The sequence below is a fragment of the Anomaloglossus baeobatrachus genome, chromosome 2 (assembly GCF_048569485.1).
Source record: "Anomaloglossus baeobatrachus isolate aAnoBae1 chromosome 2, aAnoBae1.hap1, whole genome shotgun sequence".
Classification (NCBI taxonomy): domain Eukaryota; kingdom Metazoa; phylum Chordata; class Amphibia; order Anura; family Aromobatidae; genus Anomaloglossus; species Anomaloglossus baeobatrachus.
The window spans coordinates 519530741-519554895 of NC_134354.1; the positions used below are offsets into that span (position 1 = coordinate 519530741).

The following is a 24155-nucleotide window of genomic DNA, read 5'->3' on the forward strand; positions in this document are numbered from 1 at the left end:
GCCGCGCACACTGAGCGCTGGCTCCTTGCTCTCCTAGCTACAGTACACATCGGGTTAACCCGATGTGTAATGCAGCTACATGTGCAGAGAGCAGGGAGCCGCGCACACTGCTTAGCGCTGGCTCCTTGCTCTCCTAGCTGCTGTACACATCGGGTTAATTAACCCGATGTGTACAGCAGCTACATGTGCAGAGAGCCGGAGTCGGCAGCACAGGCAGCGTGAGAGCTGCAGAGGCTGGTAACTAAGGTAAATATCGGGTAACCACCTTGGTTACCCGATGTTTATCTTGGATACAGCTTACCTCAGCTGTCAGACGCCGGCTCCTGCTCCCTGCTCGCTTCATTTGTCGCTCTCTCGCTGTCACACACAGCGATCTGTGTGTCACAGTGGGAGAGCGCCTTTGAAGAAAACGAACCAGGGCTGTGTGTAACGAGCAGCGATCTCGCAGCAGGGGCCAGATCGCTGCTCATTGTCACACACAGCGAGATCGCTAATGAGGTCACTGCTGCGTCACAAAAAGCGTGACTCAGCAGCGATCTCGGCAGTGAGCTCGCTATGTGTGAAGCACCCCTAAGTGCAGCCAAACATTTACATACACCTTCCCGCCTGCTTGTTTTCCATCCTCTCCTCTTCGATAGTTCGGGCTTTACACAGAGAGAGAAGGGAAGAGATTGGGGGAAGACAAGTAGGTGGGAAGGTGCACTTTAATGTTTGGCTGCGCTAAGGGTGAACCGAGTGCCTGTTCTTTGTTCCAACAGTCACTTGAAGCAGTTTCCACCAAACTGCTTGTTTTTGACTTCTTAAAACAACTGTGTGCACAAACCTGAAGTCCATTTGGCTTTTATGTCTCTATTATCATTTACTATCATGAAACAGACGACAGCTTGAAATATAGTAAGGAAATAAACTGCAAAGGATTATTAGAGAGATGGAGAACTTTCAATGTCATTTTCTAAAGTGAGGCGTAGCAATCCAGAAGCTTTACAGAAAACATACTTTCTTGAGTAGTCAGACATGTTGCAGTGGGCACTCGTGTAAATAATCTCAGCACGGGAAATAAAGCAATTGAAACAATACAGTCAGCAGATTCCAAGACTGCAGCATTAAGCAGACATAAAGTACTTAAAGAAGAAAAAGGACAAGTCCCACTTTCAACTGTCAGAAGTCCTTGGAGAAACCTTATCTAATCTTATTGTACTGCTGCATTTCTGGCTTACAAGAGGGAGGATATCATTTTCCTGAATGTACCAGGAAAGAATCGAGGGACTTGGTTAAGGATTTAATATTTCAAGTGATGTGACACTTCTAAACATTGTACAGGTGTGATAAGGGTAAAAAAATACATAGAGTCAGCAATCAACAGAAGCCAAGAAAAGAAAGTCAATGTAGAAAGCAAGAAGCTTCAGTCTCCAAAAAGGCTTAACAAAATACAGAATTTCAGAATCCGAAAGAGAAAATCTGTTGCTAACCATGCAAGAAGTCATGCTTACACGAGCCCTCATGATTATAGAAAGCCTATTATATGGAAGTCGCTTGTATAGGATATTAAGCAACTAAGCTACTCTGAAAAGTAATATATAATTAGTAATGGGCGAACACTAAAATGCTCGGGTGCTCGTTACTTGAGTCGAGCAATTTACAATACTTGGGTGATCGTCTCGAGTAACAAGCATAATGGAAGTCAAAGGGATATCAGAGTATTTTTATGGCAGATCCTCCCAGTAAGTCTGGGAGGAGGCGCTTGAGAGAGGGAGATATAGAGAGCTCTTCAGCTCTAAAGGCCACTTTACACACAGAGATAAATCTTTGGCAGATCTGTGGTTGCAGTGAAATTGTGGACAATCAGTGCCAGGTTTGTGGCTGTGTACAAATGGAACAATATGTCAATGATTTCACTGCAACCACAGATCTGCCAAAGATTTATCTCTGTGTGTAAAATGGCCTTAAAGGTGGCTTTACACACTGCAACATCGCAAACGACATCGCTGTAACGTCACCGGTTTTGTGACGTAATAGCGACCTCCCCAGCGACATTGCAGTGTGTGAAACACATCAGCGACCTGGCCCCTGCTGTGAAGTTGTGATCGCTACAAATCGTTCAGGACCATTCTTTGGTCCTTTGTTTCCCGCTGTGCAGCAAAGTTTTAGTGTGTAAAGGGGACTTTACAGCGACTTCGTTAGCGACTTCCCTTTCAAAAAGCTGCTTTACAACGTCCCCAATGACTAGCTAGGTCGTTCTGCAGGTCCGGATCGCTGTTGCGTCGTTGGCCAGGTTTGCCTGATTGACAGCTCACCAGAGACTTTGTAGCGATCCCGGCCAGGTTGGGATCGCTGGTGGGATCGCTAGAAAGTTTCAGTGTGTAAAGGGGCCTTAAGAGTCCAGTTGAGGTAAAGGTCCCTGTACTCAGATGGGAAATCCCTGGCTTCAGTGGGTGCTCCATTCAGTGAAAGAAGCTGCTTCACTGTAACCCGAGCACTCAAGCACCACACGGTGCTCAGCACTGCTCGTTACTTGCTCAAACACCCTAAAGCTCAGAGTACCGAGAAGTATCGAGCACGCTCTCCCATTACTAATTATAATCATTTATTTAACCTCTGTTAAAGCATCTTCGAGGCATTTTGTTTTGTCTCATTGCCAGAGTGGTATCATCAATGAATGGCAAGCAGTTAAAACATGAATATGCTTCAGGAATTATCGTATTTTTCGGACTATAAGACGCACTTTTTTCCCCCAAATTTTGGGGGAAAGTGGGGGTGCATCTTATAGTCCGATGGCTGCGGTGCGGTGGTGGTGGAGCGGGTGCGGTGGTGGTGGAGCGGGTCATCAAAGGCAAGAGAAGGCTGTAGCAGCGCAACCATGACCACGTGGGCCCGCTCATTTCATATGCACGCCCATCATCCTGCCTATCATCTCTCAGCCCTGAAGCCGGCGCTGACACGTGGGTGGGATGATGGGCGGGGGATGCGCGCATACTAAAGAGCTGGCCCGCGTGATTACACCTGGCAACTACAGCCTGGAGTGATCATGTGCGGCTATATTCACTGCTCCCCGTGCACCATCATCAGCGCGGTGGGCAGTGAATAAGTACATTATACTCATCGGTCACTGTTCCCTTCAGCATCACAGTGTCCTCCTGTCTGCCGGCTTGCTGTGTGTGGAGAGCGATGAGCACAGCGATGATGTCATCGCTGTACACACGGCTCCCCACAGGTCAGCGGTGCTGCTGCTGGCACAAACAGGAAGACGAGCGATGGTGCGTGGAGTGAGGAAAGGTGAGTATACAGCGGGAGTCCTCCACCTGTTACCGCAAATCCGGCCGCGGCTGAAGTGACCGCGAAATCCGCGGTGACTTCAGTCAGGTGATGTGCGGTGACAGCTGAAGTCACTGCTGATCCCGCGTGGCTCACTTCACTTGCGCCCTGACCCTCACAGAGAGCGGTCGTGTTCTATGGCTGCTCTATGTGATTGTCAGATGTAGCAGAGCTGGATGCATTGTGGGACTTGGTGTGGATTACGTTGGACCTGGGTGTTTTAGGAGTTAATAAACTGGTGAAAGAGGGTGTTTTTTTGTCTTTTATTTCAAATAAAGGATTTTTATGCGTTTGTGTTTATTTACTTTCACTACAGTTTAGTGATGAGGGGGGTGTCTCATAGATGCCTGCCATCACTAAGCTAGAACTTAGTGGCAGTTATGAGCTGCTGCCATTAACTCCTTATTACCCCGATTGCCACCGCATCAGGGCAATCGGGATGAGCTGGGAAAAGTCCCAGAACTGTCGCATCTAATGGATGGGGCAATTCTGGGCGGCTGCTGGCTGATATTTTTAGTCTTAGGGGGCACCCAATAACGTGAGTCTCCCCAGCCTGAGAATACCAGCCCTCAGCTGTGAGATTTTATCTTGGCTGGTTATCAAAGAAGGGAATTTTGTTTACTTACCGTAAATTCCTTTTCTTCTAGCTCCAATTGGGAGACCCAGACAATTGGGTGTATAGCTACTGCCTCTGGAGGCCACACAAAGTATTACACCCCCCCGTGGGATCACGGGCTCCTCAGTTTTAGTGCAAAAGCAAGAAGGAGGAAAGCCAATAACTGTTTTAAATACAAATTCAACCCGAGAAACAGCCTCGGAGAACTGAACTGTTCAACATGAACAACATGTGCACCCGAAAAAAACAAACTTCCTAAGAAAACAGGGCGGGTGCTGGGTCTCCCAATTGGAGCTAGAAGAAAAGGAATTTACGGTAAGTAAACAAAATTCCCTTCTTCTTTGTCGCTCCTAATTGGGAGACCCAGACAATTGGGACGTCCAAAAGCAGTCCCTGGGTGGGTAAAAGAATACCTCGTGATAGGGCCGTCAAACAGCCCTTTCCTACAGGTGAGCCACCGCCGCCTGAAGGACTTGTCTACCTAGGCCGGCATCCGCCGAAGCGTAGGTATGCACCTGATAATGCTTGGTAAAAGTGTGCAGACTCGACCAGGTAGCCGCCTGGCACACCTGCTGAGCCGTAGCCTGGTGCCGTAATGCCCAGGACGCACCCACGGCTCTGGTAGAATGGGCCTTCAGCCCTGATGGAATCGGAAGCCCAGCCAAACGGTAGGTGTGAAGAATTGGTTCCTTGATCCACCGCGCAAGGGTGGATTTGGAAGCTTGCGACCCTTTACGCTGACCAGCGACAAGGACAAAGAGTGCATCCGAGCGGCGCAGAGATGCCGTGCGGGAAATGTAGATCCTGAGTGCTCTCACCAGATCCAATAAATGCAAACCCTTTTCAAATTGGTGAACTGGATGCGGACACAAAGACGGTAAAGTGATATCTTGATTGAGATGAAAGGAAGATACCACCTTGGGAAGAAATTCTGGAATTGGACGCAGAACTACCTTGTCCTGGTGAAACACCAGGAATGGAGATCTGCATGATAACGCCGCCAGCTCGGACACTCTCCGAAGAGACGTGACCGCCACTAGAAAGGCCACTTTCTGTGAAAGACGAGAAAGGGAAACCTCCTTCATAGGCTCGAAAGGCGGCTTCTGGAGAGCAATTAGAACCTTGTTCAGGTCCCAGGGCTCCAACGGCCGCTTGTAAGGGGGGACGATATGACAAACCCCTTGCAGGAACGTGCGAACCTGAGGAAGTCGCGCCAGGCGTTTCTGAAAAAATACGGATAGCGCGGAGACTTGACCTTTAAGGGAGCCAAGCGACAAACCTTTTTCCAACCCAGACTGCAGGAAGGAAAGAAAAGTAGGCAATGCAAAAGGCCAGGGAGAAACTCCCTGAGCAGAGCACCAAGATAGGAATATCCTCCACGTCCTGTGGTAGATCTTGGCGGAGGATGGCTTCCTAGCCTGTCTCATGGTGGCAACCACTTCATGAGATAAACCTGAGGCCGCTAGGATCCAGGACTCAATGGCCACACAGTCAGGTTCAGGGCCGCAGAATTCAGATGGAAAAACGGCCCTTGAGACAGCAAGTCTGGACGGTCTGGTAGTGCCCACGGATGGCCTACCGTGAGGTGCCACAGATCCGGGTACCACGACCTCCTTGGCCAGTCTGGAGCGACGAGAATGGCGCGGCGGCAGTCGGACCTGATTTTGCGGAGCACTCTGGGCAACAATGCCAGAGGTGGGAACACATACGGTAGCCGGAACTGCGACCAATCTTGAACTAAGGCGTCTGCCGCCAGAGCTCGGTGATCGTGAGACCGTGCCATGAAAACCGGGACTTTGTTGTTGTGCCGTGACGCCATCAGGTCGACGTCCGGCATCCCCCAGCGGCGACAGATCTCCTGAAACACGTCCGGGTGAAGGGACCATTCCCCTGCGTCCATGCCCTGGCGACTGAGAAAGTCTGCTTCCCAGTTTTCTACGCCTGGGATGTGGACTGCGGATATGGTGGATGCCGTGTCTTCCACCCACGTCAGAATCCGCCGGACTTCCTGGAAGGCTTGCCGACTGCGTGTTCCCCCTTGGTGGTTGATGTATGCCACCGCTGTGGAGTTGTCCGACTGAATTCGGATCTGCTTGCCTTCCAGCCACTGTTGGAAGGCTTGTAGGGCAAGATAGACTGCTCTGATTTCCAGAACATTGATCTGAAGGGTGGACTCTTTCCGAGTCCACGTACCTTGAGCCCTGTGGTGGAGAAACACTGCTCCCCACCCTGATAGACTCGCATCTGTCGTGACCACCGCCCAGGATGGGGGTAGGAACGACTTTCCTTTTGACAATGAGGTGGGAAGAAGCCACCACCGGAGAGATTCCTTGGCTGCCTGAGAGAGGGAGACCTCCCTGTCGAGGGACGTCGACTTCCCGTCCCATTGGCGGAGAATGTCCCATTGTAATGGACGCAGATGAAACTGCGCAAAAGGAACTGCTTCCATTGCTGCTACCATCTTCCCTAGGAAGTGCATGAGGCGCCTCAAGGGGTGCGACTGGCCCTGCAGGAGAGATTGCACCCCTGTCTGTAGCGAGCACTGTTTGTCCAGTGGAAGTTTCACTATCGCTGAGAGTATGAAACTCCATGCCAGATATATTAGTGATTGGGTCGGGGTTAGATTTGACTTTGAAAAGTTGATGATCCACCCGAAACTCTGGAGAGTCTTCAGTGCCACGTTCAGGCTGTGTTGGCATGCCTCTTGAGAGGGTGCCTTGATACCTTGATAAGTAGATCGTCTAAATACGGGATCACAGAGTGACCTTGCGAGTGCAGGACTGCTACTACTGCTGCCATGACCTTGGTGAAGACCCGAGGGGCTGTCGCCAGCCCGAAAGGTAGAGCTACGAACTGCAGGTGTTCGCTTCCTATAACGAAGCGTAGAAAACGCTGATGCTCTGGTGCAATCGGCACGTGGAGATAAGCATCCTTGATGTCTATTGATGCTAGGAAATCTCCTTGAGACATTGAGGCGATAACGGAGCGGAGAGATTCCATCCGGAACCTCCTGGTTTTTACGTGTTTGTTGAGCAGCTTTAGATCCAGGACGGGACGGAACGACCCGTCTTTCTCTGGCACCACAAACAAATTGGAGTAAAAACCGTGGCCTTGTTCCTGAAGAGGAACGGAAGTCACCACTCCTTCCGCCTTTAGAGCGGACACCGCTTGCAGCAGAGCATCGGCTCGGTCGGGCGGTGGAGAAGTTCTGAAGAAACGAGTTGGAGGACGAGAGCTGAACTCTATCCTGTACCCGTGAGACAGAATGTCTCTCACCCAACGGTCTTTGACCTGTGACAGCCAAATGTCGCCAAAGCGGGAGAGCCTGCCACCGACCGAGGATGCGGAGAGAGGAGACTGAAAGTCATGAGGAAGCTGTCTTGGTAACGGTTCTTCCGGCTGGCTTTTTTGGGCGTGATTGAGTCCGCCAAAAATCTGAGCTCCTCTGATCCTTTTGAGTCCTTTTGGACGAGTAGAATTGGGACCTGCCTGAGCCTCGAAAGGACCGAAAACCAGACTGTCCCCTCCTCTGTTGGGGTTTGTTTTGTCTGGGTTGCGGTAAGGCTGAATCCTTACCCTTGGAGTGTTTAATGATTTCATCCAAACGCTCACCAAACAATCGGTCACGAGAAAAAGGCAAACTGGTTAAGCACTTCTTGGAAGAAGAATCTGCCTTCCATTCTCTCAACCACAGGGCTCTGCGTAAAACCACGGAGTTGGCTGACGCCACCGCCGTACGGCTCGTAGAGTCTAGGACAGCATTAATCGCGTAAGACGCGAATGCAGACATTTGAGAGGTCAATGGTGCCACCTGCTGAGCAGATGTACGTGTGACCGTGTCGACCTGTGTAAGGCCAGCTGAAATAGCTTGGAGTGCCCATACGGCTGCGAATGCTGGCGCCAACGACTCTCCAATAGCTTCATAGATGGATTTTAACCAGAGCTCCATCTGTCTGTCAGTGGCATCTTTAAGTGCCGCCCCATCTTCCACTGCAACTAGAGATCTGGCTGCAAGCCTGGAGATTGGAGGGTCCACCTTGGGACACTGTGTCCAGCCCTTGACCACGTCAGGGGGAAAAGGATAGCGCGTATCTTTAAGCAGTTTGGAGAAACGCTTATCTGGATAAGCGTGGTGTTTCTGGATTGCGTCTCTAAAGTCAGAGTGGTCCAGAAAAGTGCTTAATTTACGCTTGGGATACCTGAAATGGAATTTCTCCTGCTGTGAAGCTGCCTCCTCCGCAGGAGGAGCTTGTGGAGAAATATCTAACATCTTATTGATGGACGCTATAAGATCATTCACTATGGCGTCACCATCTGGGGTATCTAGATTGAGAGCGGCCCCAGTATCAGAATCCTGATCAGTTACATCCGCCTCATCACACAGAGAGTCGTCCCGCTGGGACCCTGACCAGTGTGATGAAGTTGAGGGTCGCTCATAGCGAGCCCGCTTAGGTTGTCTGGGACTGTCGTCCGAGTCAGAGCCGTCACCCTGGGGTGCATGTGACACCCCCGGAGCTAGGAAGTGTTCCAGTTGAGGGGGACCAGGGGGCAATGAACCAACAGTGCCCATGGTCTGAGTTACTGGTCTAGACTGCAATGTTTCAAGAATTTTAGACATAGTCATAGACAATCTGTCAGCAAAAGCTGCAAACTCCGTCCCTGTCACCTGGACAGCATTCACAGGTGGTTCTCCCTGGGTCACCTCTAGCAGAGGCCCCGGCTGAGCAATTGCCACAGGGGCCGAGCACTGCACACAATGGGGGTCAGTGGAACCTGCCGGTAGAGCAGCCCCACATGCGGTACAGGCAGCATATAAAGTCCGTGCCTTGGCACTTTTGCTTTTTGCGGACGACATGCTGTTGTCTCCTTGAGAAATCTAAGGAGGGTATATAGCAGAAAATCACCAGCGACCGTACAGTGTAAAGTATTGCCAGCACAAAATACAAAGTACACTATGGCACAAGTGGGGGAGAGCCCTTGAGGGCTGCTTACCGCCCGCTGAAAAGCGGGTGTGAGGTCGTAGAATCCCTTGTCTGGGTCTCCCAGCCTCCCCTCTGCAGCTCAGCGTGCAGGCAGGAATGGCTGCCGGCGTCCTGTGAAGAGGGGCGGACCGTGGGCGTGCCACAAACAAAAGTGCGGGAAACTGCGTCCCACTGTGCCTAGTGTGAGGGCTGGAGTATGTAAAACAGACTCCAGCTCTTAGCGCTGCTGGTCTGTACAGCGTCCCGCCCTCCTCCTGACTGTCAGGTCTGGGGGCGGGAACGATAGGAACTAGGCCGCAAAAGCCGGGGACTGTAGTAATCTAGCGCGGCCGTCATATATGCACGGCCAGCGCGGAAGTCCCCGGCGCACCACAAATCCCAGCCGCGACGCAGTAAACACTGACCCCAGCGGCCGGATCGGCCGATCGTACTAAGTCTCCTCACTCAGCAGAGCTGTAGTGAGTAACGGCACAAGCGCAGCAGCGCTGTTTACCCCGGCGCACTAACACACCCAGCAATGCTGCAGTGTGCGTGCGGTAAGCACGGGGACACGGAGTACCTTAATGAAGCAGGGTCCTGTCCCTGAGGAAACTCCGCTCCGTATCCAGCAGATCCTCCAGGGGCTGTGGATGGAGCACGGTCTCAGTGCCCGGAGACCGGTCAAGTCCCACTTCACCCAGAGCCCTAATGGGGATGGGGAAGGAATCAGCATGTGGGCTCCAGCCTCCGTACCCGCAATGGGTACCTCAACCTTAACAAACACCACCGACCGCAAGTGGGGTGAGAAGGGAGCATGCTGGGGGCCCCCGTATGGGCCCTCTTTTCTTCCATCCGACATAGTCAGCAGCTGCTGCTGACTAAACAGTGGAGCTATGCGTGCATGTCTGACCTCCTTCGCACAAAGCATAAAACTGAGGAGCCCGTGATCCCACGGGGGGGTGTATAGCCAGAAGGGGAGGGGCCTTACACTTTTAAGTGTAATACTTTGTGTGGCCTCCAGAGGCAGTAGCTATACACCCAATTGTCTGGGTCTCCCAATTAGGAGCGACAAAGAAATTGGGGAAACCGCACGTAGTTTTTTTTTTTTTTTTAAATTACCCCCATACTGTGTCAGCAGCAGATCCTCGCCTCATAACAGTGTATCATGACCACATTTTTTGCTTAAAAAAATGTATTTTCCTCTTCAAAAACCAGGGTGCGTCTTATGGTCCGGTGCGTCTTATAGTCCAAAAAATACGGTACTTTATGGAGTTACAAAAAAAACAAACAAAAAAAAACCAAAACGGTGAACAAAGGTGCAAAGATAAAAAAAAACACTGAAGAAAAAAAAATAAAAATGCTAAAAACCACTGAACAAATTCCCAAATAAATGCTAGGCAGAAAAAAGGACAATATATAAATGCTCAGAAAAAAAGCCCCTTGAGGTTTACAAAACTCCAGAGAAAAGGGAGAGTTTTAAGAGTCTTTTGGTTTACAAAACAATCATTTTTAAACCGCAGAAAAAAACATAATGTGAACAAACTCTTAGGGGCTGATTGACCAAAGCATTTATGCCACAAAAGTAGAGTAAAAGCTATGAAAAGTCGATTTTTTTTATTTGCACAACTCAGAATTGTGCTAAAATTCTGGGACTTTGGATTGGCTCTGCCAGAACGGCAGAGCTAGGGTGGAGCCGGGGTATTGATACACCGCCTATGCATTTCATCAAGTCTGCAGGCTTTTTCTATGCCAGACATGCTACTTCAGTCCCTGATTATAGTAGCATGTTTAGAGCAGCGCACAGAGGAGAACGCCACTTACTAGAAGCACAGAATTAATTGTGTGTCAGTGGCATGCGCCTTTTGCTTTTTTGCGCCTCTTAATGAAATCAATGCAGTGTACTCTGTCAAGTAGTTTGCGCTACACCATTCATAATGAATTGGTCCCTTTATATTTTTTAATTATTTCTGATGCTCATATAGCACCTACATATTCCACAATGCATTACCGACATTCTCATCACTGTCCTCATCGGGGCTCTAAATATAAATTTCTTTAAAGTCAAGAAATCTGCATAAACACAGGGAGAAACTACAAACTCCTTGCAGATATTGTCCTTGGACGGCTTTCAAGACGATCAAACTTATGGAAATGATGTACTGCATGGCGTTGTATGACGTGTGATGGTTCCGAAACTCCTTATGGAGTTTGTTATATTCAGAAAACATGACGCAGATACAAACAAGCCTTCCATACTGCCTAGCTAATTGTAACACATCCAATACTAATTAGTAGGTTTTTACAAAAGAAGACAAACATGTAATGTTGACCAAATGTTTTAAGAACATGTAAAAAAATGTACTAATAACATTTACAGCCAAATTGTGAGAATTTTTATAAAAATGGAATAGTGTGATGATTCTTCACCGGAGAGGAAATAAAACCTCAAAGCACTTGAGTTGGCAAATTAATATTCAAGTCTTACAAGTCCATAAAGACAAACTTGGCTCTGTATGCCAAGAAAAAATAAATAAATATATATTTTTTTCAATCTATGTTTGCGTATTTAGTTAATTGGATGTTTTTGTTGAATTATCCTGCTATGATCATCATGGAAGGGTAGGATTAATGGTAAAAGTCGCTTCCAAGTTGATGCAAATGCTAATTAACAGTAACATTTGTTAGCAGGGAACAGAATTCAGAGGCATTTCTCTGCAAAATGTGATTTTTTTTTCATTCGAGCTTGTTAAAAGGCAATTTGTAAAGGAGAAAGGACGCTACTTTTGGCTCCAGAAAAACAAGTAAAAAATTAAAAATCACAAGACGTATCTCTATGCCATAGTCTTTAAAGCGGTGGTCCACTACTCTGCAGTAGTGACCACATCCCTGTAAAACTGATTGGGAAGGCTTTTTCTAAATACCTTGATCAGCCAATTCTGCCCATGAGTGGCGCTATTGTGGTCAGCTCATCCCCATGAAGTGACCTCCCGGGGCTCCATGACCACTGGGATCAGGCGATATCAGGTCAACTTTCAGTTGACCTGACATCACCACATCCTGTCCCAGTCTTCCTGAGTGACTGGGTTGTGGGCGGTTTCACCGCTCATCCCAGCCCAGCGTCACAGAGCAGTATCTCGTGCGCTCTTTCCTTCACTGCAGAGCGCCACAAGCAGAAGCGATGCTGGGTTGTGACGAGCGATGAAACTATGCTCACAGCCCAGTCACTCAGGAAGACTGGAACCACCTCGGTGATGTCAGATCAATTGAAAGTTGCAGTGACATCACCAGATCTCAAAAGTCACGGAGCTCGAGGAGGTCACTTCATGGGGATGAGCAGACCACAATAGCGCCGCTTACAGTCAGAATTGGCTGAACAAGGTATTTAGAAAGAGCCTTCCCTATCAGTTTTACAGAGATGTGGCCACTACTGCAGAGTAGTGAGCCACCACTAAGCTTTTGCTGCCCCAAGAGCGCATTTAGAGATAGACTGGTAATGTTTTAGGAATGCTGTATTTTTAGATGCCTTGAAATCTGTAATTAAAGCAATTCCTTATAGTTAAAGAATTCTTGAAGTTGTAACCAGGGCATTTTACACATTTTCACACTTTCCTTGAAAGACTGGTATAGGTTTCACAGTACGGATCATCCTTCAGTAAGGAACATTACAGAGCGGACACATGAATGGAGCGTTGATTAACTCATTTGTTTTATATATCAGGAGTAATTCAAGCTGCAGATACAGTGCAATCATTTACATTGCTATTTATAGTTACATTTCCCTTACCAAGATCTGGAGTCTTTAGTTTTTTCAGTTCGGAGGTGTCATTGTGCGTGCCGTTTGTCAAATACTGGCCATTCTCACAAAGCCTAAGATGAAGAGCAACACAAGTCAAATAATGAAAACTAATAGAACAAGTAAAGCAGTCATTAGACATAACCAGCAATGGAACAATATGAAATTTAGTATGAAATTTAGTGAGGATCCGTCCCCACTTCATTAAATTAGGGTGCTGACGGCTACTATGGCAACCTGAAGCCAAGCAGAGGCCTTGAAGGCTGACAGCTACGATGGCCTGTTGGCCATCAGTCTAACATAGAAGATCTGATGCAAAACAGCACATGAGTATTGCAGTGGATTAGACCAGCAAATAAAGTGTAAATTTTTAAAGTCCCATAAGTGGGATGAAGTAAAAAGTTCAACAAAATCTGCAAAGATGGTTAAAAAGGAATCACCACATCCAGAATGACTGAGGCTATGAAACAGTCAGAGTAAATATTGTGAGAAAAACAAATTACAAAACAAGCCAAAAATGTGTGTTCTGCTTCTTACTAATTCTTATTTTTTTACATCCAACTTTTTGAGCTCCTATTATCACACAAAAGGTGTAATAAGTAGTGATGAGTGAGCACTACCATGCTTGGGTGCTCGGTAAAAGTAATGAGCAGTTGGATGCTCGGATGGGCGCTACTCGAGTACCCGAGTATAATGGAAGTCAGTGGGGGACTTCAGCATTTTTTGGGAAATCTTCCTGAAAAATTCTCTAGTTCCCCATTGACTTCCATTATACTCGGGTTCTGGAGTTGTGCCCATCCGAGCATTTAATTGCTTGTTATCAGTACCAAGCACTTGAGTTTAATAGTGCTCACTTATCACTACTTATTACACCTTTTGTGTGATAATACGAGATCAAAAGGTTGGATGTAAAAAAATGGCAACAATGAAGATGACAATTCTCATCCCATAAAAAGCCCACATATGGCTCTACCAATGGAATGATAAAAAAAAGTTATAGCTCAGAATATGGCAATGCAAAATCAAATTATGCTTTAGTAAAATAATTTTTGCTGTGTAAAGAACGGAATTTTGTTACTTACCGTAAATTCCTTTTCTTCTAGCTCTTATTGGGAGACCCAGACGATTGGGGTATAGCTACTGCCCTCTGGAGGCCACACAAAGCACTACATCAAAAGTGCAAGGCCCCTCCCCCTCTGGCTATACCCCCCCGTGATATCACGGGTTCTCCAGTTTTAGTGCCAAAGCAAGAAGGAGGAAGCCAATAACTGGTTTAAACAAATTAACTCCGAATACATCGGAGAACTGAAAAACCGTTCAACATGAACAACATGTGTACCCGCAAACAACAAAAAAACATCCCGAAGGACAACAGGGCGGGTGCTGGGTCTCCCAATAAGAGCTAGAAGAAAAGGAATTTACGGTAAGTAACAAAATTCCCTTCTTCTTCAGCGCTCTATTGGGAGACCCAGACGATTGGGACGTCCAAAAGCTGTCCCTGGGTGGGTAAAGAAATACCTCATGTTAGAGCTGCAAAACAGCCCTCCCCTACGGGGGTGTCACTGCCGCCTGCAGGACTCTTCTACCTAAGCTGGCATCCGCCGAAGCATAGGTATGCACCTGATAATGCTTGGTGAAAGTGTGCAGACTGGACCAGGTAGCTGCCTGGCACACCTGTTGAGCCGAAGCCTGGTGACGAAATGCCCAGGACGCACCCACGGCTCTGGTTGAGTGGGCTTTTAGCCCTGAAGGAACCGGAAGCCCCGCAGAACGGTAGGCCTCTAGAATTGGTTCTTTGATCCATCGAGCCAGGGTGGCTTTAGAAGCCTGCAACCCCTTGCGCGGACCAGCGACAAGGACAAAAAGTGCATCGGCACGGCGCATGGGCGCCGTGCGGGAAATGTAGATTCTGAGTGCTCTCACCAGATCTAGCAAACGTAAGTCCTTTTCATACCGGTGAACCGGATGAGGACAAAACGAAGGCAAGGATATATCCTGATTAAGATGAAAAGAGGATACGACCTTAGGGAGAAACTCCGGAATAGGGCGCAGCACTACCTTGTCCTGGTGGAACACCAGGAAGGGAGCCTTGGATGACAGAGCTGCCAGCTCAGACACTCGCCGAAGCGATGTGATCGCAACAAGAAAAGCCACTTTCTGTGACAGCCGAGAAAAGGAAACTTCCTTCAGAGGCTCGAAGGGCGGCTTCTGGAGAGCAACTAGTACCCTGTTCAGATCCCATGGATCTAACGGCCGCTTGTACGGGGGCACAATATGACAGACCCCCTGCAGGAACGTGCGCACCTTAGAAAGACGTGCTAGACGCTTCTGAAAAAACACGGATAGTGCCGAAACTTGCCCCTTAAGGGAGCTGAGCGACAAGCCCTTTTCTAACCCCGATTGCAGGAAGGAAAGAAACTTGGGCAATGCAAATGGCCAGGGAGACACTCCCTGAGCAGAGCACCAGGATAAGAAAATCTTCCACGTTCTGTGGTAGATCTTAGCCGAATTCGACTTTCTAGCTTGTCTCATTGTGGCAACGACTCCTTGAGATAATCCTGCAGATGCTAGGATCCAGGACTCAATGGCCACACAGTCAGGTTCAGGGCCGCAGAATTCTGATGGAAAAACGGCCCTTGGGACAGTAAGTCTGGTCGGTCTGGCAGTGACCACGGTCGACCGATCGTGAGATGCCACAGATCCGGATACCACGACCTCCTCGGCCAGTCTGGAGCGACGAGTATGATGCGGCTGCACTCGGATCTGATCTTGCGTAGCACTCTGGGCAAGAGCGCCAGAGGCGGAAACACGTATGGGAGCTGAAACTGCGACCAATCTTGAACCAAGGCGTCTGCCGCCAGAGCTCTTTGATCGCGCGACCTCGCCATGAATGCCGGGACCTTGTTGTTGTGCCGGGATGCCATTAGGTCGACATCCGGCACTCCCCAGCGGCGACAGATTTCCTGAAACACGTCCGGGTGAAGGGACCATTCCCCTGCGTCCATGCCCTGGCGACTGAGGAAGTCTGCTTCCCAGTTTTCTACGCCTGGGATGTGAACCGCGGATATGGTGGATGCTGTGTCCTCCACCCACATTAGAATGCGCCGGACTTCTTGGAAGGCTTGCCGACTGCGTGTCCCTCCTTGGTGGTTGATGTATGCCACCGCTGTGGAGTTGTCCGATTGGATTCGGATCTGCTTCCCTTCCAGCCACTGTTGGAAGGCCAGTAGAGCAAGATACACTGCTCTGATCTCCAGAACATTGATCTGAAGGGTGGACTCCTGCGGAGTCCACGTCCCCTGAGCCCTGTGGTGGAGAAATACCGCTCCCCACCCTGACAGACTCGCATCTGTCGTGACTACTGCCCAGGATGGGGGCAGGAAGGATCTTCCCTGAGACAATGAGGTGGGAAGGAGCCACCATTGTAGGGAGTCCTTGGCCGTCTGGGAAAGCGAGACTTTCCTGTCCAGTGACGTTGACTTCCCGTCCCATTGGCGGAGAATGTCCCATTGAAGTGGGCGCAGATGAAATTGCGCAAAGGGAACTGCTTCCATGGCTGCCACCATCTTCCCTAGGAAATGCATGAGGCGCCGCAAGGGATGCAACTGGCCCTGCAGAAGAGATTGCACCCCTGTCTGTAGTGACCGCTGCTTGTTCAGCGGAAGCTTCACTATCGCTGCTAGAGTATGAAACTCCATGCCAAGATACGTTAGTGATTGAGTCGGTGATAGGATCGACTTTGGAAAGTTGATGATCCATCCGAAAGACTGTAGGGTCTCCAGCGTAGCATTCAGGCTGCGCTGACATGCCTCTTGAGAGGGAGCTTTGACCAATAAATCGTCTAGGTAAGGGATCACCGAGTGTCCCTGAGAGTGCAAGACTGCTACCACCGCCGCCATGACCTTGGTGAAGACCCGTGGGGCTGTCGCCAGACCAAATGACAGAGCTACGAACTGAAAATGATCGTCTCCTATCACAAAACGTAGAAAACGTTGATGTTCTGTAGCAATTGGCAAGTGGAGATAAGCATCTTTGATGTCTATTGAGGCAAGGAAGTCTCCTCTGGACATTGAGGCAATGACAGAACGCAGGGTTTCCATCCGGAACTTCCTGGCGTGCACATGTTTGTTGAGCCGTTTTAGGTCCAGAACAGGACGGAACGAGCCGTCCTTTTTTGGAACCACAAAGAGATTGGAGTAAAACCCTTGCCCTTGTTCCTGAGGAGGGACTGGGATCACCACTCCTTCCGCTCTTAGGGCGTCCACCGCCTGCAGCAGAGCATCTGCTCGGTCTGGATGTGGGGAGGTTCTGAAGAACCGAGCTGGAGGACGAGAATTGAACTCGATTCTGTACCCGCGAGACAAAATGTCCGTCACCCACCGGTCTTTGACCTGTGACATCCAAATGCCGGAAAAGCGGGAGAGCCTGCCCCCGACCGGCGATGCGGAGGGAGGGGGCTGGAAGTCATGAGGTAGCCGCTTTGGAAGCGGTACCTCCATTTGCTTTCTTGGGGCGCGTGTGAGCCCGCCACGAATCTGAGTTTCTTTGCGTCCTCTGAGTCCCTTTGGACGAGGTAAATGGTGTCTTGCCCGAACCTCGAAAGGACTGAAACCTCTGCTGCCACTTTTTCTGCTGAGGTTTGGTTGTTCTGGGTTGTGGTAAAGAGGAGTCTTTACCCTTGGACTGCTTAATGATATCAGCCAATGGCTCGCCAAACAGTCTATCTCTAGATAAAGGCAAACTGGTTAAACATTTTTTGGAACCAGCATCTGCTTTCCAGTCCTTTAACCACAAGGCTCTGCGCAAAACTACCGAATTGGCGGACGCCATTGAGGTGCGACTGGTAGATTCTAGGACCGCATTGATAGCGTAAGACGCAAACGCCGACATCTGCGTGGTAAGATGCGCCACTTGCGGCACTGCTGGATGTATGATAGCATCCACTTTTGCTAAGCCAGCTGAAATAGCCTGGAGTGCCCATACGGCTGCGAATGCCGGAGCAAACGACGCGCCGATAGCTTCATAGACAGATTTTAACCAAAGGTCCATCTGTCTATCATTGGCATCTTTAAGTGAAGCGCCATCCTCCACTGCAACTATGGACCTAGCTGCGAGTTTGGAAATCGGGGGGTCTACCTTTGGACACTGTGTCCAGCGCTTGACCACCTCAGGGGGGAAAGGGAAACGCGTATCTTTAGATCGTTTAGAGAAACGCCTTTCTGGGTGAGCGTCGTGCTTCTGGATTGATTCTCTGAAGTCAGAGTGATCCAAGAAAGCACTCAATTTACGCTTGGGATAAAGGAAACGAAACTTCTCCTGCTCTGCCGCTGCCTCTTCTGCTGAAGGGGCTGGGGGAGAAATATCCAACAGCCTATTGATGGCTGAGATAAGGTCGTTTACCATGGCATCCCCATCAGGGGTATCCAGGTTGAGAGGGGTTCCAGGAATGGATTCCTGATCACTCTCATCAGACACATCACAGGGAGACTGATTGCGCTGAGACCCTGAGCAGTGTGATGACGTCGAGGGTCTTTCCCAGCGAGCCCGCTTAGGGTGGCTGGGGCTATCATCTGAGTCATAATCCTCGGCCTGTGAAGCCGGGGACCCCCCTGTGTGCTGGATTAATTCCAAGTGAGGGGGACCTGAGGACAGAGGCCTCGCCGTGCCCAAAGACTGAGCCCCATGCATAGATTGCAAGGTTTCAAGGATTTTTGCCATAGACAGAGACATATTATCAGCAAAAACTGCAAAGTCTGTCCCTGTCACCGGGGCAGAACTTACAAGCGTCTCAGCCTGGGTCACTACCTCTCCTGACTCCGGCTGGCGAAGCAGCACCGGGTCGGAGCATTGCACACAATGGGAGCCTGCTGGTAGATCAGCCCCACATGCAGCACACGCAGTACACACAGCCCTGGCCTTGGCAGCCTTGCGTTTTGAGGATGGCATGTTGCTGCTTCCACAGAGTGATCTGGGAGAGCAGCCAGAAGCGACCTCACAGTGCAAGAAAAACAATATCTATATATCTGTACACAGTACACCGATACACAGTGAGGCACTAGAGGGACCAGCACAGAAAAATCGCTTACCGCCCGCTTAAAAAGCGGGTGTGTGGTCGCCAGATAGCCCCCAGTCCAGGTCTCCCAGAGCCTTGCGTCCTTCCTCCAGCCAGGCTGCATGTAATGGCTGCCGGCGTCCTGAGAGGAAGGGGGGCGGGCCCTGGGCGTTCCTGGCTAAGAGCGGGAAGCCTGCTTCCCTCTGTACCTAGTGTGAGGGCTGGAGCATGTAAATCAGGCTCCAGCCCTCGTCGCTGCCTGCGAACAGCGTCTCTCCCCTACCCTGAATGACAGGGTGGGGGCGGGAACGAAACGGAGCTGCCGGCGTCCTAGGCCCAAAAAGCCGGGGACTCAATTTATAACCGCCGCCGCCGTAAAAGCGCGGACGGCGGATCCCCGGCGCACCACAAGTCACAGCAGCGCCGCCCGGTCCAGAGGGGGTCGGCGCTGCGTTCCCAAACACAAACAATCCCCCAGTAATCTGTAGGGACACTAGCTCCAACGTTGCGGTCCCCGGCGCACTACAACACCCAGCCAGCCCGGAGTGTGTCTGTGCCTGCCGGGGACACAGAGTACCTGTATGATGCAGGGCCTGTCCCTGATCGTACTCCTGCTCCGTCTCCATCAGGTTCTAATGGGTCTGTGGATGGAGCCCGGCGTCAGAGCTGAGAGGCCGGCAGGATCCCACTTCCACAGAGCCCTACCAGGGGATGTGGAAGGAAAACAGCATGTCAGGCTCCAGCCCTGTACCAGCAATAGGTACCTCAACCTTACAACACCATCCAGGGGTGAGAAGGGAGCATGCTGGGGACACTATATGTGTCCTCTTTTCTTCCATCCGAAATAGTCAGCAGCTGCTGCTGACTAAAATCTGTGGAGCTATGCATGGAATGTCTGACCTCCTTCGCACACAAAGCTAAAACTGGAGAACCCGTGATATCACGGGGGGGTATAGCCAGAGGGGGAGGGGCCTTGCACTTTTGATGTAGTGCTTTGTGTGGCCTCCAGAGGGCAGTAGCTATACCCCAATCGTCTGGGTCTCCCAATAGAGCGCTGAAGAAAGTAGCAAAACATAAATTAATAGATACGGTACCAATTTTACAGCTCAGTGAACGGCAAAAAAATAAAAGTAATTTTTATACTGCTTCCAAAAAATTGGATTAAAAATTTAGAATATTATGAATCTCAAATTGGTCCTACTAAAAAGTTCAATACATCCAGCAAAATACAAGTCCACATACATCCAGACATCTCTGCTGGCAAAAAAAAGTCTAAAAACAATTAAAGTTCAAAAAACATGGCAATGAAAAAAATGTTTTTGTTTCTTTTTAAAAAAAAATTGTAGCCTGCAAAAGTAAGAAAACAATATAAATATTGTACCACTGTAATCATGCTGCTGTGAAAAATAAAATAATTTAAAAAATTTCTCGAACTGCTGATTATCTGTTTATTCTGCTTCACAATAAATTAGTTCAAGTCTAGGAATGTACACTTATCCTGGGCACTACGCTGAGCACTTAAGCCAAAGTTTCCATCTAAATCTGTCAAAAATGTGATTTGGATAAAACCCCCATGGAATCACTCACAATAAAGAGAAAGATGGGGTCACTTAGGCCTTTATTCCTGTGGTGTTTTATCTTTCTTTGATACACTCAAAGTTTAGTTGTTTTGTATATGGATAGATGAACACTGCTGATACAGTGACCACAATAAGTCCATTATAGTGAATGGATCAAGTTGGGTTCCGAATCCCGCTTTTTGCCAATTTAGACGGAGACAACAACGTAACTGCCACGCGTACAGCATAGGAAAAATGTCAGCCTTGCTTAAAAGTGATCATAAAATGTCATGTATTCCAAAATGGTGCCATTAAAATCTTGAAATCATCCATTAAAAAACAAGTCCTGACTCAGGTCTGTCTGTCAATAGAAAAAACCGGGGTTCCAAGATCTGTTAGCTCTCAAAAGGTGACATGGTTACCCCCAAAAAATTAAGCAAATCCACGCTTTTAAAGTCAAATAAATGCCATTTCTTTAGAGCCCCCCGTGTGTCCAAACTACAGATAATGTCCACATATATGGCTTTTACAAGGTGCCTGTCTCTGGAAGCACAAGCTGGGCACTATGCATTGGGCTCTAAACTGGCATATTTGGCTTTTTCCTTCAACCATCCACTGTATAATAATTTCTGTAAAACACTAGTGGGGTCAAAATAGTCAGTATAGATTAAAGGTCTAAGGGATGTAATTTCCAAAATAGGGTCATTTGGGGGTGAATTTCTGCTGTTCAAACAGCTTCGAGGTTCTACAAATGGCACCTACAATACATTTCATTCCAGCCAAATCTGCTTTCCAAAAGTCAAATAGTGCTCCTTCCCTTCTGAGCCCTACCGTCAGCCCAAACAGTAGTATACAACCACATATAGGGCATTTATGCACTTGGGAGAAATTGGGTAAACAATTGTGTGGTTCATTTTCTTCTATTACTCTTTGTAAAGCTAAAAATAATTGCGGTTAAAGCAACATTTTAGAGGAAGACATTTTTTTTGAATGAAGCATTTGTCACAGTGCCTCTAAATTAATTCCCTAAGTGGTGAAGGTTCCAAAATGGGGTCAGGTGATGGGTTTCTACCATTTTGGCACCTCAGCAACAAAACAAATGCAACATGATGTCCACAATCTACTCCAGCTAAATATATATGTCAAAAGTTAAATTGTTTTTGATCACTTATGGGGTGTCAGCGGATCAGGAGCAATTGCAGGAGACATTTTCGCCTATTACCCTTATAAAAATGAAAAATTTAGAGCTCAAGCAAGATTTCGGTGGAATAACAAAATTTAAATTCCATTCATACCACTTTAATTTCTGTGAAGCACCCAAAGGGTAAACTTTCTGATGGCAGCTTATGAGGGGTGATAATAGAAAATAATTACAATTTGCTTTTCAACTTTTAATCCCTCTAACAACCTACCTATCAAAATAAAAGGACATAAACTAGACATATGGTTCAGTGTAATTTATGAACTTATTTGTTTGGTTTGACTATCTGGTTTAATGATATAACTTAAATTTACAATTCAAAATGTACAATGGTATCACGAAAAAAACCCCTCAGACTCACGGAGATGAAAAGAAGAGGTGTAATTACCAGATAAAATTACGTGTCTCATAAAAATGTGTCTTGGTGACAAAGGCCTAAATTTGCCCTGTGCTGGGGCTTCGGAGGGATGTACCGTGAAACCAAGTTCATACCGTTTAAGTTTGATTAAATCAACCAGCAGGATTTTCCTATATAAAGTAAAGCCATTGCTATTCTGGCGTTAGGATGCAGAATCTAACCGTATATTTTGTTCTGAGATTGGATGTTTTATTTCAGAAATATGTGCAAGTAAAGTTCCAGCAATGCACTGCTATTGATTGACAGGTGCAACAGATGCGAAAATATGTGGGTCGGGTCTTGCTATCTATTCCCACCCCTGTCTGCCTCCCCCTGTCGCCATCATAGACGTTAATTCCAGCCATGGCAGACAGACATGCGCGGGAATAAATAGCAAAAACCAACTCACATATTCCCTTCCCGTTGAACCTGTCAATCAAATAGCAGTGGATTGCTGGAACTTTACTTGCACATATTTCTGAAATATAAAAACCAATTTCAGAACAAAAGGTATGCCTGGATTCAGAATCCTAGCGCCAGAATAGCACTGGCTTTACTTTATATATGAAAAACCTGCCGGTTGGTTCCCTTTAAGTGAAATCTGTGGAATTAGGAGCTAACTCCTTAAAAAGTTTCTCAGACTATTCATGAACTACTGTATGTTTACAGGACACATTATTGGGAAAGAGACCACTGATATGACAGAGTACCATTGTAGAAAGTGGCCCTCTGGGTCTACAATAATACGTAAATGGTTTGCACATACCTTGGTACAGTCATCGCCAAAAGTTTTGAGAATGACACCAAAATTATATTTTCACATGATCTGTTGCCCTCTGGTTTTTAATTGTGTTTGTCTGATGTTTACATCACATACAGAAATATAATTGCAATCATATTATGAGTACCAAAAGGTTATATTGACAGTTAGAATGAGTTAATGCAGCAAGTCAATATTTGCAGTGTTGACCCTTCTTCTTCAGGACCTCTGCAATTCTCCCTGGCATGCTCTCAATCAACTTCTGGATCAAATCCTGACTGATAGCTGTCCATTCTTGCATAAGCAATGCTTGCATTTTGCCAGAATTTGTTGGTTTTTGTTTGTCCACCCGTCTCTTAATGATTGCCCACAAGTTCTCAATGGGATTAAGATCTGGGGAGTTTCCAGGCCATGGACCCAAAATCTCTATGTTTTGTTCCATGAGCCATTTAGTGATCACCTTTGCTTTATGGCAAAGTGCTCCATCATGCTGGAAAAGGCATTGTTGGGCGCCAAACTGCTCTTGGACAGTTGGGAGAAGTTGCTCTTGGAGGACATTCTGGTACCATTCTTTATTCATGGCTGTGTTTTTAGTCAAGACTGTGAGTGAGCCGATTCCCTTGGCTGAGAAGCAACCCCACACATGAATCGTTTCAGGATGCTTAACAGTTGGCATGAGACAAGACTGGTGGTAGCGCTCACCTCTTCTTCTCCTAATAAGCTGTTTTCCAGATGTCCCAAACAATCGAAAAGGGGATTCATCTGAGAAAATGACTTTACCCCAGTCCTCAGCAGTCCGCTCCCTGTACCTTTTGCAGAATATCAATCGGTCCCTGATGTTTTTTCTGGAGAGAAGTGGCTTCTTTGCTGCCCTCCTTGAAACCAGGCCTTGCTCAAGCAGTCTCCGCCTCACAGTGCGTGCAGAAGCACTCACACCAGCCTGCTGCCATTGCTGAGCTAGCTCGGCACTGCTGGTAGTCCGATCCCGCAGCTGAAACAGTTTTAAGATACGGTCCTGGCGTTTGCTGGTCCTTCTTGGGCGCCCTGGAGCCTTATTGGCAACAATGGAAGCTCTCTCCTTGAAGTTCTTGATGATGCGATAGATTGTTGACTGAGGTGCAATCTTTGTAGCTGCGATACTCTTCCCTGTTAGGCCATTTTTGTGCAGAGAAATGATGGCTCCACGTGTTTCTTTAGAGATAAGGTTAACTGAAGAGAAACAATGATACCAAGCCTCCTTTTAAAGTGTCCAGTGGTGTCATTCTTACTTAATCATGACTGATTGATCGCCAGCCCTGTCCTCATCAACACCCACACCTGTGTTAATGGAACAATCACTAAAACAATGTTAGCTGCTCCTTTTAAGGCAGGAATACAATGATGTTGAAATGTGTTTTGGGGGTTAAAGTTAATTTTCTTAGCCAATTTTGACTTTGCAAGTAATTGCTGTTAAGCTGATCACTCTTTATGACATTCTGGAGTATATGCAAATTGCCATTAGAAA

At 47.9% G+C, this 24155-nt stretch overlaps 1 protein-coding gene across 2 annotated transcripts in view; it reads right to left on the reverse strand.

Annotated features, from left to right (window-relative positions):
* CBLB (Cbl proto-oncogene B) overlaps positions 1–24155 on the reverse strand; it is a 258520-nt gene that overhangs the window by 12255 nt on the left and 222110 nt on the right. For both annotated transcript variants that reach the window (XM_075336570.1, XM_075336571.1), the window contains one exon: positions 12674–12756. In XM_075336570.1, the coding sequence (XP_075192685.1) occupies positions 12674–12756 (83 nt within the window). The remainder of the gene's footprint in view (positions 1–12673; positions 12757–24155) is intronic.